This window comes from Sabethes cyaneus, chromosome 1, assembly GCF_943734655.1.
Source record: "Sabethes cyaneus chromosome 1, idSabCyanKW18_F2, whole genome shotgun sequence".
Lineage (NCBI taxonomy): Eukaryota > Metazoa > Arthropoda > Insecta > Diptera > Culicidae > Sabethes > Sabethes cyaneus.
In genome coordinates, this window is record NC_071353.1 from 26,264,309 (window position 1) to 26,279,091 (window position 14,783).

At 41.5% G+C, this 14,783-nt stretch overlaps 2 protein-coding genes across 3 annotated transcripts; one reads left to right on the forward strand and one right to left on the reverse strand.

Moving 5' to 3' along the window:
* Positions 1-9,615: 9,615 nt before the first annotated feature.
* Positions 9,616-14,409, reverse strand: LOC128739541 (exopolyphosphatase PRUNE1). Of its 2 annotated transcripts, XR_008412188.1 has the most exons (6): positions 14,361-14,409; positions 13,879-14,298; positions 13,329-13,824; positions 12,850-13,271; positions 12,548-12,796; positions 9,616-10,258 (listed from the first exon to the last, which is right to left on the reverse strand). XR_008412188.1 is itself a non-coding variant. In XM_053835038.1 (5 exons), exons 2-5 carry the CDS (start codon positions 13,921-13,923, stop codon positions 12,629-12,631), a joined length of 1,131 nt encoding a protein of 376 aa, XP_053691013.1. In that variant the 5' UTR covers positions 13,924-14,298; positions 14,361-14,409; the 3' UTR covers positions 12,413-12,628. The 2 variants fall into 2 exon arrangements, 1 of the variants encoding a protein (XP_053691013.1); XM_053835038.1 differs by lacking the exon at positions 9,616-10,258 and having other exon boundaries at positions 12,413-12,796.
* Positions 9,854-12,130, forward strand: LOC128739555 (lachesin-like). Its single transcript, XM_053835052.1, has 6 exons — positions 9,854-10,152; positions 10,511-10,761; positions 11,035-11,558; positions 11,622-11,761; positions 11,843-11,929; positions 11,985-12,130. Exons 1-5 carry the CDS (start codon positions 10,092-10,094, stop codon positions 11,866-11,868), a joined length of 1,002 nt encoding a protein of 333 aa, XP_053691027.1. The 5' UTR covers positions 9,854-10,091; the 3' UTR covers positions 11,869-11,929; positions 11,985-12,130.
* Positions 14,410-14,783: the final 374 nt, after the last annotated feature.

Consider the following 14,783-nt stretch of genomic DNA (forward strand, 5'->3'; position numbering starts at 1 on the left):
AATCCTTGCAGAAATGGGTTTCTGCGGGAAATTCCTGTTTGGTTTAGAAAACCTTTAGTACTATTATTAATTATTGTGCAAACACAACTCACTCTGTTTCTGCAAAATATACAAAAACAATCATTTCTTGAGTATATAGAAACTTTTTGCCTGCAGGGTATGTATTTTCGAAATGAGATGAACGACTTGTTCGAGATGGCTGTGTATATTTAAAACCAAACCCAGCCCGGATATCGATGTCAGACATTAAAACATATAATGATAAGTAGCTTCCGTTTCCTTGAAACGTCATTAGGTATGGATACTACTAAAATCTTCATTCTCATGGTCTTTACCTTCATTTTTCATTCGATACTGAATTCATGAAATAAATTAGATCAGTAAAAGTAGATGCTTCGTTAGTATTGCTTATATTTATATTTGAGTAATTCTTGTTGAAACGGGGCCACTACTGATACGAGTTCTCCAAATATTGGAACTTTTGCACTTCATTGGTTGAAAATGGTCAAACAGTTTCAAAAAAAGTTGGATTTTTAGTAAACCTTGAGATCTGTATCATGTGATATTTCATAAATTTGCAATGAAACAACTAACAAAGTGGCTGGTTCTGTAAAGAAGAAGAACAGGGCTTTCAAATGGAGTAAAAAACTTTTTGACGGCCATCTTGGATTTGGTCACCATATCGGATTTTATCCATTATCGCCATGATCCCCCAAACGATTTTAATTTTAAGACCACCATTGTAAAGCCGAGAAAAAATGCTACAAGAAATATTCATCAAATTAGACGCGCAATGACATTAACTAAATGAAACAATTAATTTTCTGTAGCAAGATATACCATTATAAGAGCGTTGTTAACCTAGATACAAATAATTAATTGTTTCGTTTAAATATTTAATGTCACTTAACATCGACTACCAACGTTGCAACTCTCTCACGCTTCCGCAGCTTGTAGTGCGCTTTTAGACGGTTTATGTTATCATGACCTGACACAAATTAATCCAGGACTTAACAGGAATAATCGCTTGTTAGATCTGATACTAGCCAATGATCTTGCCATGCAACTGTGTTCGATTACCGAGGCGGCTGAACCTATTATCCCGCTCGATGCCGATCACCCCATTACATTGAGTTTGCCAATCTCTGTCGTGTTTAAGAGTGTTATCGACGGCAATGGTTTAGACTTCCATAGTACTGATTTTGATAAAACCTCACTACGGCAATTGCACCAGTCGATTGGCGATCCTTGTTATTTTATTCTGGTTTTGACACCGCTGTTGATCAATCCATTCGCTCCTTGAACAGCTTGATGATCACCTATTACGTTCCCATACGCCGATCCGCCCTCAAGCCTTCATGGGGAAACGGGCATCACCGTCGATTCAAGCGGGCAAGATCTTTTGCTCCTCGCGCATTTCAAAGATTGCACTGCCGGCCAAGCCACCAAGCGACACTTTAACCATGCCTGCAGTGATTTTCGAGCCTACAACCGCCTTCTATATGAACTCCAAGGATTCGCAGAAATTCGCAGTTCTGGCCAACTTTAAGCAAATGAAGGTGGCCTGCCTGTAAATCTATTTCTGAACCATCGTTAAACCAACGTTGCGTGCGATAAATCGGGTTGATCACGGTATCCTCCTTGCAAGGCTTGAGAAGCTGGGAGTTTCCGCAACGTTCTGTAAGTAGCTACAATTGTACCTAACACACCGTGAAGATCGAGTCCGGGTTTTCCGACTCGTACCATAACATCTCCAGCGTACTGCAGGGGAGCAACGTTGTACCACTACTTTTTTCTCTTTTTGTTTACTATCAGCTCTCCTGGCACCTGGCAGTCGGTTTTTTATGCCGACGAAGTAAAAATCTTTAAGGTAATTAAAATGTATTCTGACTGCATTGAACTGCAACGCCTAACGAACAAATTTAAAGTGCTTTCCGTCAGCATCTCATTTCACCGTACAAATAGGCTTATAGCTTTTAGCTACAATTTGGCGGGTCATTTGTTACAAAGCGTCTATCGTTTTCGTGATTTTGGTGTCGTCCTGGATGGCGCACTAACTACTCACCGCCGAAACTTCTAAATTAAATGTCATTCCAACGACAGTCTTTCTGTCCGAAAGACCGCAGTCTTTCTGAAGAAATGGAAAACTCACTTCTTCCGTCCACAAGAACTGACCCCACTTCTTTCACAAGAAATGACTCTCCACGAAACTCCGGCTGGCGTATAGTAGGCAGCAAAAAAAATCTGGAAAATTGAATGGAGTTCCTTTGACACAAGGCAACGAAACTGCCGCCTGCAAGAAAAAACGGGCAGAAATTGCACGCAGACGCCGACAACAACGCAACCGTAAACGCAGAACTGCGAACAACATCAATAACAACAGACACCACAATTCTAACAACAACAACGCTTAAATACGATTCAAGCCAAGCCAACAGTTGCTGTGATGTGAGACTCCCAAACGATGCAGTTTGAGAAGAAGAATGCGAAGATCCGGCCCGGTCTAACGCAACTTTTTCTTATGCCAGTGTAAACTACGTCAACTTGTGCTTTTTCTTCAAGTTGCGTGATGCAATTGAGTAGTGCCAACAATAATTTCATGTAGCTTGGAACTGGTAATTCCTCTGTTATTTCTTAACATTCCAACGATCGCTGCCGCTCTAACGACCAAGTCGTGCTTGCTGATAGTTCATATCTACATATTCGACAATCTTCCGAGAATTTCTGCCAACAAAGTCGTCCTGGCCCTTCGGTCGTGGTTGGTGATGGGATCTCCCGACAATCACTCTCGGGCAAGATGGATGTTGTTTTGAACTTGACTTCACGATTGCTTCCACCTCCCAGTTTAGTCAATTAGTTTGTCCTCGTCGATTGTCACCCGAAGGTCACAAGGGACGCATTGAAGTTGGTATTATGGAAGCCCTCGATCCCTCAGCCAGCAATCGTCCCTGCCCTGTGTGCTGGTGTGGTGACAGGGTCTTCCAACCCAGTTATGCAGGCAAGTGCAATTGTCATTCCAGCTTGGAATCTCCACGTGCAGGGAGTTTTGTTTCGAAGCTTTCTGCGCACGCCAATGACGTGGATGGTATTTGTGTATACTATCAGAATGTGCGAGGTTTAAGGACTAAAGTGGACGACCTATTCATTACATCTAATGACTGTAACTACGATGTAATCATGCTAACTGAAACCGGTTTGGATGGCTGCATCGATTCTCTTCAGCTGTTTGGATCAGTCTTCAACGTGTATTGATTGCCGTTGCTTAACAGTTCCCTAGTTCGCTGGTCAACTTAAGACATGTAAATTGTCTTCAACAAGTCTGTGTTTCTGCTATCATCAAAGGAATTAATTTTTTTCTAGCTACAGTTTACATCCCACCTGACAGAAGTAAAGTTGTCAAGTTTATCGATGAGCATATTCTCTCAATCCGTGAATTACGTGACAAACGGTCTTTAGACGCAAGGATTCTCATTTGTGGTGATTATAACCAACCGCAAATCTCTTGGTTTAATGAAGAGCATGGAATACAGTACGACAATTCTCTCTTGCTTCCTGCTGCTAGCGCTGCTGTGGTCGATGGATTTGAATCCCTGGAGTTGAAACAAGTTATTTCACTACGTAATAGCCTCGGACGAACACTGGATCTCGTTTGTTGCCTTCCTGCACAAGAGATCGCTGTGCATCGGGTCATTTCGTCTCTGGAATGAGCTAAATTGTTGGACGAGATTGATGTGGATGGTATGACATTGCGGTTTAGCGATGCTATTTGCACTTGGTTGAACGAGAATCTTCCCAGAAACAGACCTCCTTCAAAACCTGTCTGAAGTAATAGTGAATTGCACAGATGGAAACGGTATCGAAGCGTAAAGCAGAGACTACTTCGTAAGCTACGAACACCGCAGAATAAACGCGCATTCAAATATGTTAGCGACGCACACCATAGGCTAAATAGTTCTCTCTACAAATTACACGTACTACGGACGCAATTCAGATTGCGAACTAATCCAAAAAGATTTTGGACATTTGTAAAGTCTAAGAAAAAAGGATCTTCCATTCCTGCTAGTGTGTTCGGACTAGTGCTAGTGCGGCACGGAATCATCAACTGTTACTGATCATTTTTCTTCACGCAGTCTGATGCTGAAATAGCTGCGTCAGGTGTCCCTGATGGTGCTGTTGATCTGGACATTTTGACATCGCTCCCGACATGGTCATTTCATCCACATTTCGTGGACATTTCTGGTGCAAAGAGATTGAAGAGCCCGATGGTGTTCCGGCTATGATTTTCTGTCCAGAGGCATAACCAGTCTTTCTGCTGGATCAACGCTTTTTGAAATCATCGTAAGAGCTATAATTCTGAGCTGCACCAAAAACTATATATTAGTTGACCAGCACTGTTTTATGACAGGTCGTTCTGTGGCGACGAACTTAATGGATTTCACTAGTATCTGCATCTCACAGAAGCTCGAACTCAAATTGACGCTGTGTACACAGATATTAAGACCGCTTTCGACAGAGTAGATCATCGAACACTCTTGCAAAAGCTCTTTAAACTCGGTGTATCTGATAGATTGATTTCATGGTTGAGCTTGTCTCTTACAGACCGTACGTTACGCGTCAAGCTGGATTCCACAGTTTCACGTGCATTTAGTAATACTTCTGGTGATCCACAAGGCAGTAACCAGGGGCCTTTCTTATTCGCCTTATATTTTAATGACATTGCCATTCTGCTTGGTTCCGGATGCGCGCTGGTATATGCCGACGATCTAAAGATCTATCCCGTTGTGAAATCTATCGTCGATTGCTACCGATTACAAGCGCCGTTGGACAGCTTTGCAGATTGGTGCAATAGAAACAAGCTCACAATCAATAAGCATTGTCAAATGTATGGTTATAACATATCGCCGATATAATACGCCCATCTCATTTGATCACCAGATAAATGGAGCTATTCTCGGACGCGTCGATCAAATTAGCGATCTTGGAGTTTTTTTTTATTTATTCACTGGGAAATGAAAAACCCCTGGGAGTGAAGCTACTTAGCCTCTTCTCCCAAATGCACAAAACCTTCTTTTACGTAAGACACAGCACTGACGAACTGACATGACACTTAGAAGAAAATCCTTTAAAAACTATCGTCCTGCATATTTTACTTGCACACTAGCACCCTCTGTTATGCATGTTGCGGACTAGCTTGCATTTGCAGGGTTTTATGCTGTAGGGTTTTGTACATTTTATGGTTTTATACTGAAAACTCAAAGCAACGACCGCGTGCCGCGGTGTGGCCATGTTGCGAAACATGCTTTTTTGAAAAATGAGTGGTTTTTGATTGGACAATGGAATCGCGAGTGTCTCGTCTGTTTGTCTGTGGACAAAGGATTGCACTTCTAGTGAGTTAGAAACTCTTTTAAGGAAGTGCAAGATTAACTTATATAACAAAATAACATATCGAATTATGCATAACTAACAAATACGTTATTTATTACAGCCAACTGGGGCTTTCATAGGACCTTGTGTGTATCCAGGTTGAAATCCAACAGCTGACCGATGAACTTGGGCTACCGGGCTAGACGGCGAAGTGGTGTACACGTCGCTGCGGACAAAAGACATTTCAGGGCAGGAAATTCACGCGTACTTGTCTGGTGATGCAGACTGCTGTGACTGCGACTACGGGACCGGGATGAGATTGATGGCACGACATAGTACGGGTGTAGCGATTCGTCCTGAGAGTCAAGATTGGGTCAAAGCCAACAGTGGCTCTCATAGCGCCTTGCAGTGTGCGTCCTAGCTGATATCCGACAGTTGGCCGACGACGTACTCACGAGACCGATCACAAGACTGAGATGACATTGATGGCAGGATACAGTACGGCTACAGTGGTTCATTCTGACGGCACAATAGAATGAGAGCTAACAGGGAACTTGTTGTGTGCATCCCGGATGAAATCCGATAGCTGACTTTGGATTATTGGACTTCTGCGGATTCGTAACCATGTTTTTACGGGCAAAATATTTCAGGGGTGGCATATTGATCCCCATATCCGGCATATTGATGCGTACTTGCCTGGAGGTACAGGCTGAGAGACCCCTGCCCCGACTGCGATCACAAGACCGGGACGACTTTGATGGCAGGATACAGTAGGGCTGTGGCGCATCGTCCTGAGGGTCACGATGGGGTCAGAGCCGCCACGGGCTCTCATAGTGCTTTGCAGTGTGTGTCCCGGCTGAGCTCCGACAGATAATGTACTTAGGACACCGATCACAAGGCTGGGATGATATTGATGGTAGGACACAGTACGGCTACAGTGGTTCGTTCTGTGAGTTACGACGGGATCAAAGATAACAGGGACCTTGTTGTGTGCGTTCCAATTGAAATCCGAACTCTGACTTTTGCATATTGGAGTTCTATTGGATAACAATCCCCATGTTCAACCAACATTATACTGCTGTCATCTCTAGAGCTTTGCAACAACTTGGGCTCATCACAAACATTTCCCGAGACTTCATAGATCCCCATTGCTTGAAGGCATTATACTGTGCGGTGGTACGCCCAATACTTGAGAATGCCTGTGTCATCTGGAACCCTCATAACCTGTGTTGGAGAGCCAGAATAGAATGTGTTCAACGAAAATTTGTTCGTATCGCCCTGAGACATCTGCCCTGGTATCTATCTAACAATCTTCCCCGCTACATAAACCGTTGACAGCTTTTGGAGACATTAGAGAGTCGTCGAAGGATTCAACAAGCAACTTTTGTGGTCAAGCTGCTTAACAATGAAAGAGATGCCCCGGCTCTGCTGTCCCGTAATGATTTTCGAGCTTCACTCATCGAACAACCAGATTCCATCGGACGGGTACGGGTTTTATGAACCACTGACGTCATGCTATAGCACCTTCACGCTGGCCGAAGAATTATTTGACTTTGGAGACGTTTCTTCACGTGTCTTTAGTAGAAGACTGATAAGGTCTAGGATGCTGCAATAGCTTTGTTTTAGTTTAAGTTTCATGTTCATGTAGATAACATCAAAATTGTCAGATGAATCAACCAAAATACCAACACAAATACAATTACAAATCAGCGGCTCATGGTTCACGGTTCGTTTGTCCGGTGTGTTCACTAAAAGTTGATAGTTCGATAGATTACGATCCACGAACCAAACTTCGTGTTACCTTCGGGTGCGTTCGAAGAACCGTGGTTCATTTTCAAAAGCCGTTCGTTTGAACGGTTTGAACGCTATTTCTTGTGAACCGGTGCATTTGAACGGCTCGTGAGCGTTCGCCCATCTCCAGGTCCGAGGGAAAGTGATCGCTCCAGCTTCTGTGAGCTACTTCAACAATCATCACTGGAGTAATTTTGAAAGTTTGAACTTTCACTGCAGCCATTTCAGCTTCTGCGTCAGAGGCGAACTCATTTGCAAATAGCGACGAGAAGAATGATGCAAACATTTTACAGGAGTCTGCAGTGGAGCACGATTCTGAGCCATCAAGATAGACGCTGGTAGACATAGAATTGCATTTGCGTTGCGAGTTTACAAAACTTCAAAGTTTTCATACGACTTAAACAGGTAGGCGTTAAGCGGACGATATTCGTCATTGATACGATTATATTCACGTTTTATTTCTGCGGATCTACGGCGCCGGTATTTACGTAGATAAGCATTGCGTGAACGTCTTAAGGCTCGTAAACGATTGGTACCCCAGGGTGGCGTGGAACGTTTCTAGACAAAAGGCGAATTAGATTAAAGCCAGATCGGGCATCGCTGATAGAACTGATTTGATTGCAAATTTCCAAATCGTCGGTGAAGGACAAACGGGAAACTTTCAGCTTAAATTTTTATCATTCAAGTATAAAAGAAATATCAACAGCCCTAGGAGACTACCTTGATACCAGATGGAGGGAAAAACTCATTAAGCCCGCGTATGTATTCGTAGCTCAGTCCACCTTAATAAGTAGAATATCTATACTCAACGTTTGAGCATATTTTACCAATCTGAACGAGTTCCAGAAGTCAACTGAAACACATCACCCGGCAGTGAATCTCAAATTTAATTCACTTCGGTGAACATTTCGTTTTACACAGCCTATTTAGGATCAATATATGACACATTATACTATTACTTTTCGCTATTGTATATTGTTGAGTATGTATAGTAGCAGTCTTTTCGCCTTTTGTCTCTAGTATACGTCCCTTCTAGTCCTTTCGATCGGGTGCACCACTCTGTTTGGGATAATATGCCTGTAAGCGGAAATGCTATCCTGCCACAGGGTCATATGGGGAAATAGCGCCGCGAAAGATGATGAACGTACGCTAAACGATGGCAAATGTAGAATATCATAGGCGGTGTGATAAATACATCCACCGAGCAGTGCCGAGCCCTCTCACCTGAATGATTCGTGAAAGCACACCCATGTTTTGCATATGTATTGCCTTTACTTTAGTTTATATTAGCCTTTCGCTGGACATGGAATGTTCTACGATTTCTACGCCTATACCGCAACATGACTGGCTAGAAAGACGGTTCGACAGTTTTCAATTCGATTAAAACCACATAATCGACACTAAAACACAAATGCATCGGTTAACAAAAGGAACAAGCCAATTATATTTTGAAAAATTCAAATAATTAAATTGCTTAGTTGCGATGTTGCCAAATTAGTTCCCCCTTTGTTACCCGTTTAAATTTTACGCCTTGATCCAAACCCCACTTATTGTATCTAAGCGTGATTACCACGCCGTCATGTGAGAAAGATTTCCTATTTGAAGTCACGTTTGAAAATCTCCGCTTCCCCACTTTCCTTGTCGAGATGATTTTTCCGACGAGAGCTTGAGTTGATGAGTAGTGCTATTTTGCGGTGCCGTTGATGAATATACACCATGCGAGCTAGACATTCTAAAGTTTTGTAACCGCTACATGCTAGTTTGGCGAGGTTTAGTTACCGTTGCTGAATAATTTTAAGTTGAAGTTTTTTGTTTTAATGAATAGTGAGTAAAATAAGTGTCGTCCTAGGGATGGGACTTTACGACACGGAAAGTGAGGTGTAAAATATGTATACACCCTTTTCCAAACCAGTAAACAATCGGCTTTGAAAGTCGGTCTCGTTTTTTTCTTCTCTTATGTATGATGCTTCCTCGCCGGTACGCTGACAGACTAGGAGCAGAGGTAGAATAGACCCTAGCTGACTGTTCCTAATGTCACCTAGTTGGATTTGAGTGGCTACCCGCCTATCCTTACCGGAATGCGGATTATGATACCTAACGAATGGCGGGAGAATGCAATGTGGAGAATTAAAGAGACTGAATGAGAAAACATAATGGAATGTCTAGAGCACTTTTTACATCCAACGGAGTCACAAAACAGGCTACATTCCTAATTTCAACGTTATTTATTGTGTATGTTTTACTGCTGCGCAGCAGGCAGATTTTCATTATGCTGAAGTTTGAAAAATACATATACATACTTCTTTGAGCGAAGAAGAGCATAAATGCAAGTCACAAAGAGCCAGGAAACGAGAGATCAAGCATCCTAATCGGAGGCGTTTCTCTTAGAACGAAGAAAGGTTCAAACATTTGAATGGTTTTATTCTAGGGCAGATAACGAGTGTTATCAAGTTTATGGTTTTATCATAATATTTCCACCGAACAAATCGAACAAGAGTTATTTAAATTTTATTTCCAATACTTATTGCAATACCTTTCGTATAGAATCCTTTGCCGTACGTACTGTTTATTGCTAGTACTCTTTCTCTATGTCATGTTTATGCTCTCCCGATGATTTGGCCGCTTCAAAGGACGTGACTATGCTCTCGCAGCATCAGTTCATCTCGACCGGTCGGTTTCGTCGCATCATTCAACGCATAGCTTGATTTCTTGTGGAGCAGATTTTAGGCAGCGCCGGTTTTCTTTCCTGTATCATTTTTATACCTTGGCGAAGGGTATAGGCGTATAATCAGCGCTTGTGTACATTATTCTCAGCCATTGCGACGCGCTGTTAGTAAAAGACCCCCCTAGTGCGTGCGTTTTCACATTTTTAGGGCTATCGCGGTTTCAGTGTGGGTGGGTGTTTTCCAGTGAGGTGTTTTCTTGATTTATCCATTATGATGCGCCTACCACGATTGGATTTATTAACGATATGCTGCTTGATCGCCGTGAACCTGTGTAAGTGTTACCATGGCAATAGCTTCCTCGGTCATATTTTTTTATTTCCGACAGTTGTGAGTGACTAATGAATGATACGGTGGTCATTGCCATGCCTCGAGCGTTCCTATGAATGAAAGGAAGCGTAAAAGAAATGTTCGATGATAAGAGATGACATAGCAAGCGTCATCAAATGATCCGTATCGAAACGACTAATTTAATTTTGCTTATAATAGCAGCAAATATCACTTTGGGCGGTGTTTGAATGGTTCACTTTCAAAGCGCTTCTATGTAGAATTGGAAAGATGGGCGACTTTTCTTCTTAAGCCCGCTAAACAAATCAATAACTACAATCCTAACTGAATTTTATTTTTCTTAGGCGCTTCGCAGCAAGCCGCTCCAACCATAGCCTCTATTTCCCCTGAGCAGATCAAGGACATCGGCGATAGTGTTACGTTAGAATGCGATATTACCAACGTAGGCAAATTCACCGTTGGATGGCAGAAAACCAATCGTGAGCGGTCACAAAATGTTAACACTATTTCGTTGGGTCCAACGCTAGCCGTTGCAGAAGAGAGATTTAATTTAAGCGTCGATAAGGAAAATAATACGATGAAGTATAAACTGACGGTAAGCACCAACCTCGAAGTCGGGTTTGTAATTTATCGCATTTTAACAATAAATTACCAGCCGAATAAAAGAGAACACATTTTCCCTACACTCGAAACGTCAAGAACGAATCATCAATTATGCATTTTAATAACTTCATTGTGCAGGGGAAATCATCTCTTTCCCTATTGTGTGCACTCCATGATGCAGATCAAATTCCACTGGGACCCGTTTCAAAGCAAACATGTTTCTAATTAGCAACCCTTTTGCAAATCGCATTCTCCATCCCTTTAGATCAGTGACATCGTCAATACGGACGCCGGCCTGTACGAATGTCAGATTCAGGTGAACAGTACCAATAAAGTGACCGCTACGGTTGAACTGCAGGTCCGTCATCCGCCGTTGCTGCAGGATAATCTCGCCGCCACTACTGTTACGAAAGCGGAGGGCGAAGACGTCAAACTGAGCTGTTCGGCAGAGGGTTATCCGCGTCCCGCGATTACCTGGAAGCGAGAATATGGAGCTATTCTACCAATCGGTGGTCAAAGTTACGCCGGTAGCGAGCTGTCGTTAACCTCACTAACCAAGGAAGATCGCGGAACGTATTTCTGTCTCGCCGACAATGGTGTTGGAAAGCCCGATTCAAAAACGATCAATCTAGAGGTGGAATTCGCACCGGTCATTTCTATCCCTCGGCCAAAAGTAGCACAGGCTACTGAGTATGACATCGAGTTGGAGTGCGTAGTACAGGCCTTCCCATCACCATCGGTTTCATGGTTCAAGAATGGACATCCCATCCACAATGGCGGCTCGTTTAGGTTTGCTCATAACCGTAAGTAAATACAGTCTGCAATAGATAATTGTGGTGAATTATTTTGCAGCATCTCACAAACTGGACAACCGGATGATTTGACCACCTCGGTGTTGAAAGTTAACTCAGTTGAAAGCTCACACTATGGCGATTACATCTGCAAAGCTTCGAACAAAGTGGGTCATTCTGAGGCAAGGCTGAATCTATATGGTAAGCAGTAGTTTCCGCCTGGTTTACGTGTATGTTTTTAATTTATTTAATGTTATAGTTTCGTTTTTTCGTTTCTTTTAGAATCGATTATTCCAGTAAGCTACTGAAATGTTCCTTAGTTTGTCTAGCTTTTCTGTTGCCTGTGTTTTTCGTTTGTGTTTCACAAAGGTATGTTTTGTTCTGAAAGTGAAATTGCTGGCTCATGAAGTTTTTCTGTTTGTAGAGCAACGTCTTCCAAATATCAATTACTCAGGTCTGAAATGGTCCAGCTCGGCGCACGTTCTTGCGAATCATTTGGGAATCATTACAGTAACCTTACTGTTAGCGACGCTATTGTGAATAAGAAAGCTGCGAAGTTAGCTGCCAAAATAGGACCGAACATTCTACCGAACCAACCGAGCAAAGCCAATCAGTCGAAAGTGCAAATTTTAAATTAACAAATCAATAACCGCATCCCACGTACAACTAAGTGAATACTTATAAAATTTTAAATGAGAGACATATCCCGTTCGGATGCTAATGTAAAACGAATATAGAAATCGAAATTCAATAGGAACACACGTTAGGTACAAAGAAACCCGCTTTAGGAAACCCTGTACAAATGAAACGGAACAAAACTTATGGTGACCAAAATAGAGAATAGTGTAAAAGGTTAAATGCGAAAATTCATCGTTAGTGTTAAGAAAATTGTCTATTATAGGTATTTTGGAAATCGTGTGAGAATAAATGGCTTGAATACAAATGACATATAATTTAAAACGTCGAAGTCTTCATCAGGAGACTTACCTTTTACAACCCGAACTACTTTTTCGATTTGTTTCCACTATTTTATAAATAAATACATAATTTTATATCAATTGAACTACACTACGACGACCCATCCAAGATGCTGCGTATCAGTGGTAAAATCTGTTTTCTAGAAGCAGCTATATTGCCTTGGGTAAAATATATCCCGCATACACATTCATACACATTTCCACAACGTTTTTCGAGACGGAGATCCGGCGTTTTACTGGTCGTTAAAGCTGTGACGATCTGTAAACAAAATGAAAAACAATCTTTGCAAAGCGGAGATTAATCTGACAAACCTTTTCGAAAAGATCACGGTCACAGATATTGACGATTCCTAAATCTCTCCTAACCTGATTACTCTCAGCGTTTATTTTCATTCCCATGAGAACAACCACGTCGGATCCTGTTGTCTGCGCAAACTTCAACAGGTTTGTTTCAGCATCGTACATCTTTACATAATCTTGCACCAATATGGGATAACCGGGTATAGACACAGTCCGTCCTTGTCGATAAAGGATTTTCGAATCTTTTGAAAGAATTTGCAATGAATCCAGACCGCTAACGTCATTTCTTTTAAGGACCAGGTTCTCGAATAATGTTCGACGATCTAGTTCGCTTATTTCAAGATTTTGCTCAATGTATTCGGCCATCATATGATCCATTTCCCGGGCCTTATCAGCTTGCTTAGAGAAGTTTACCGTGTCTAAGATTATGGCACCTATAGTATACAATATTTCAAAATGAGGTTGAAAACGTGAAATAGGCTTTGACATACCGTAAAGAAGTTTGAGCACCAACGTGAAATCATCCCTGTGTTTATCAAACATATCGTAATCTGTAATTATTTTTGTAATAAGTGTAGCACATGAACCGACCGGTCTCATCAATTTGAAGATCGTATCGGGTAAATTTGCCCGCGGATCGAATATTCTATGGTCAATCACCCCGACAACGTTCGCTTCGTATATGGACATATGATGGTCTACCAGAACGAACTTGGTCCTTTCTAAGGCAGCCTTGTTTAAACTAATTTCATCCTTACAAATGAGATTTTCGAGTTCGATTTGGTGCTTCTGCAGAAAGTACACGACTTCCGTCTTGATGGGCAGCTCGTGTCGAAACACATTCAAGACCGGCAGTACGTGTTCCCAGCCTGGGAATGGTTGTACCAAACTGGGGCATTTGAACAAGTGAAAAGCAAACGTAAGGCTACATACGGCTGAATCTAAATCACAGCTTTCGTTCCCCAGTACGACTATCCGCGGTTGTCCCTGGAAAATCAATAGTAAAATTTTTCGTGCAAAATTAAATTTATTTATTTTTACCTTGGTTTTAACAATAGATTTGCAATAACTCAAGTACTTGTTCATTTTTTTGCTATCAATAGTATCACAAGAAGTATCACGTTACAATAGCTTTTGTTCTAGCCAATCTAACAATAAATTCTTCGTAAACAAACATTATTAAGCAGCCATGAAAACAGCTGCCATAATCAAATACAGGTATTTGTGCATGCATAAATTTGGGATCCTGCCGTTTTCTCCGGAGTACTTTATTTTCTCGGTCTAATCTTTTAAATAACATAAATATTATTAATACTTTATGGAGTACTTTAAAATTCAAGAACATTAGTAGAGCCAGAAATCACAGCAAGTAAAATAATTGATGCGTCCCTAATTTATGCATGCACAAATATTTGTATTTGTGGCAGCTCTGCATGAAAATCTAAAGAAATATCGTTCAACCTAAAATATGAACCGGTTCAGTTTAATCAGTAGCTTTGTAGTTTGTACATTATGAATCTTACTGTTTGTACTGCCTGTTTTCCACAGAAAACAGGTTAGATTATTTCCATTAATTTTTCGTGTATGTATGTATATTGTTATTATATTTACATAAAGATACTTCAACCAGCGTTGCGAGCGAACTATTTGTGACAAACAGAGATGCCATATTTTCTAAAAAAAATGTCTGCAACTGCTCGAAAACCGAAAGAATCGAGCAGTTTTCCGGCTACTCGAATTTTCTGGTTTAAAAATAATCTGCGAGAATCTGCACACTTTTTTAGGAAGTCTGTGAAAGTTTAAAGAGCTTCGAACAAAAATCTGCACCAAAACAATAAAAGTCAGAAAAACTGCAAATATCTGCAAATTTATAATGATCTGCGCAAGTCCGTTCCAAAAATCTGGAATTTGCAGACAAATCTGCAAATCTGGTATCCCTGGTGACA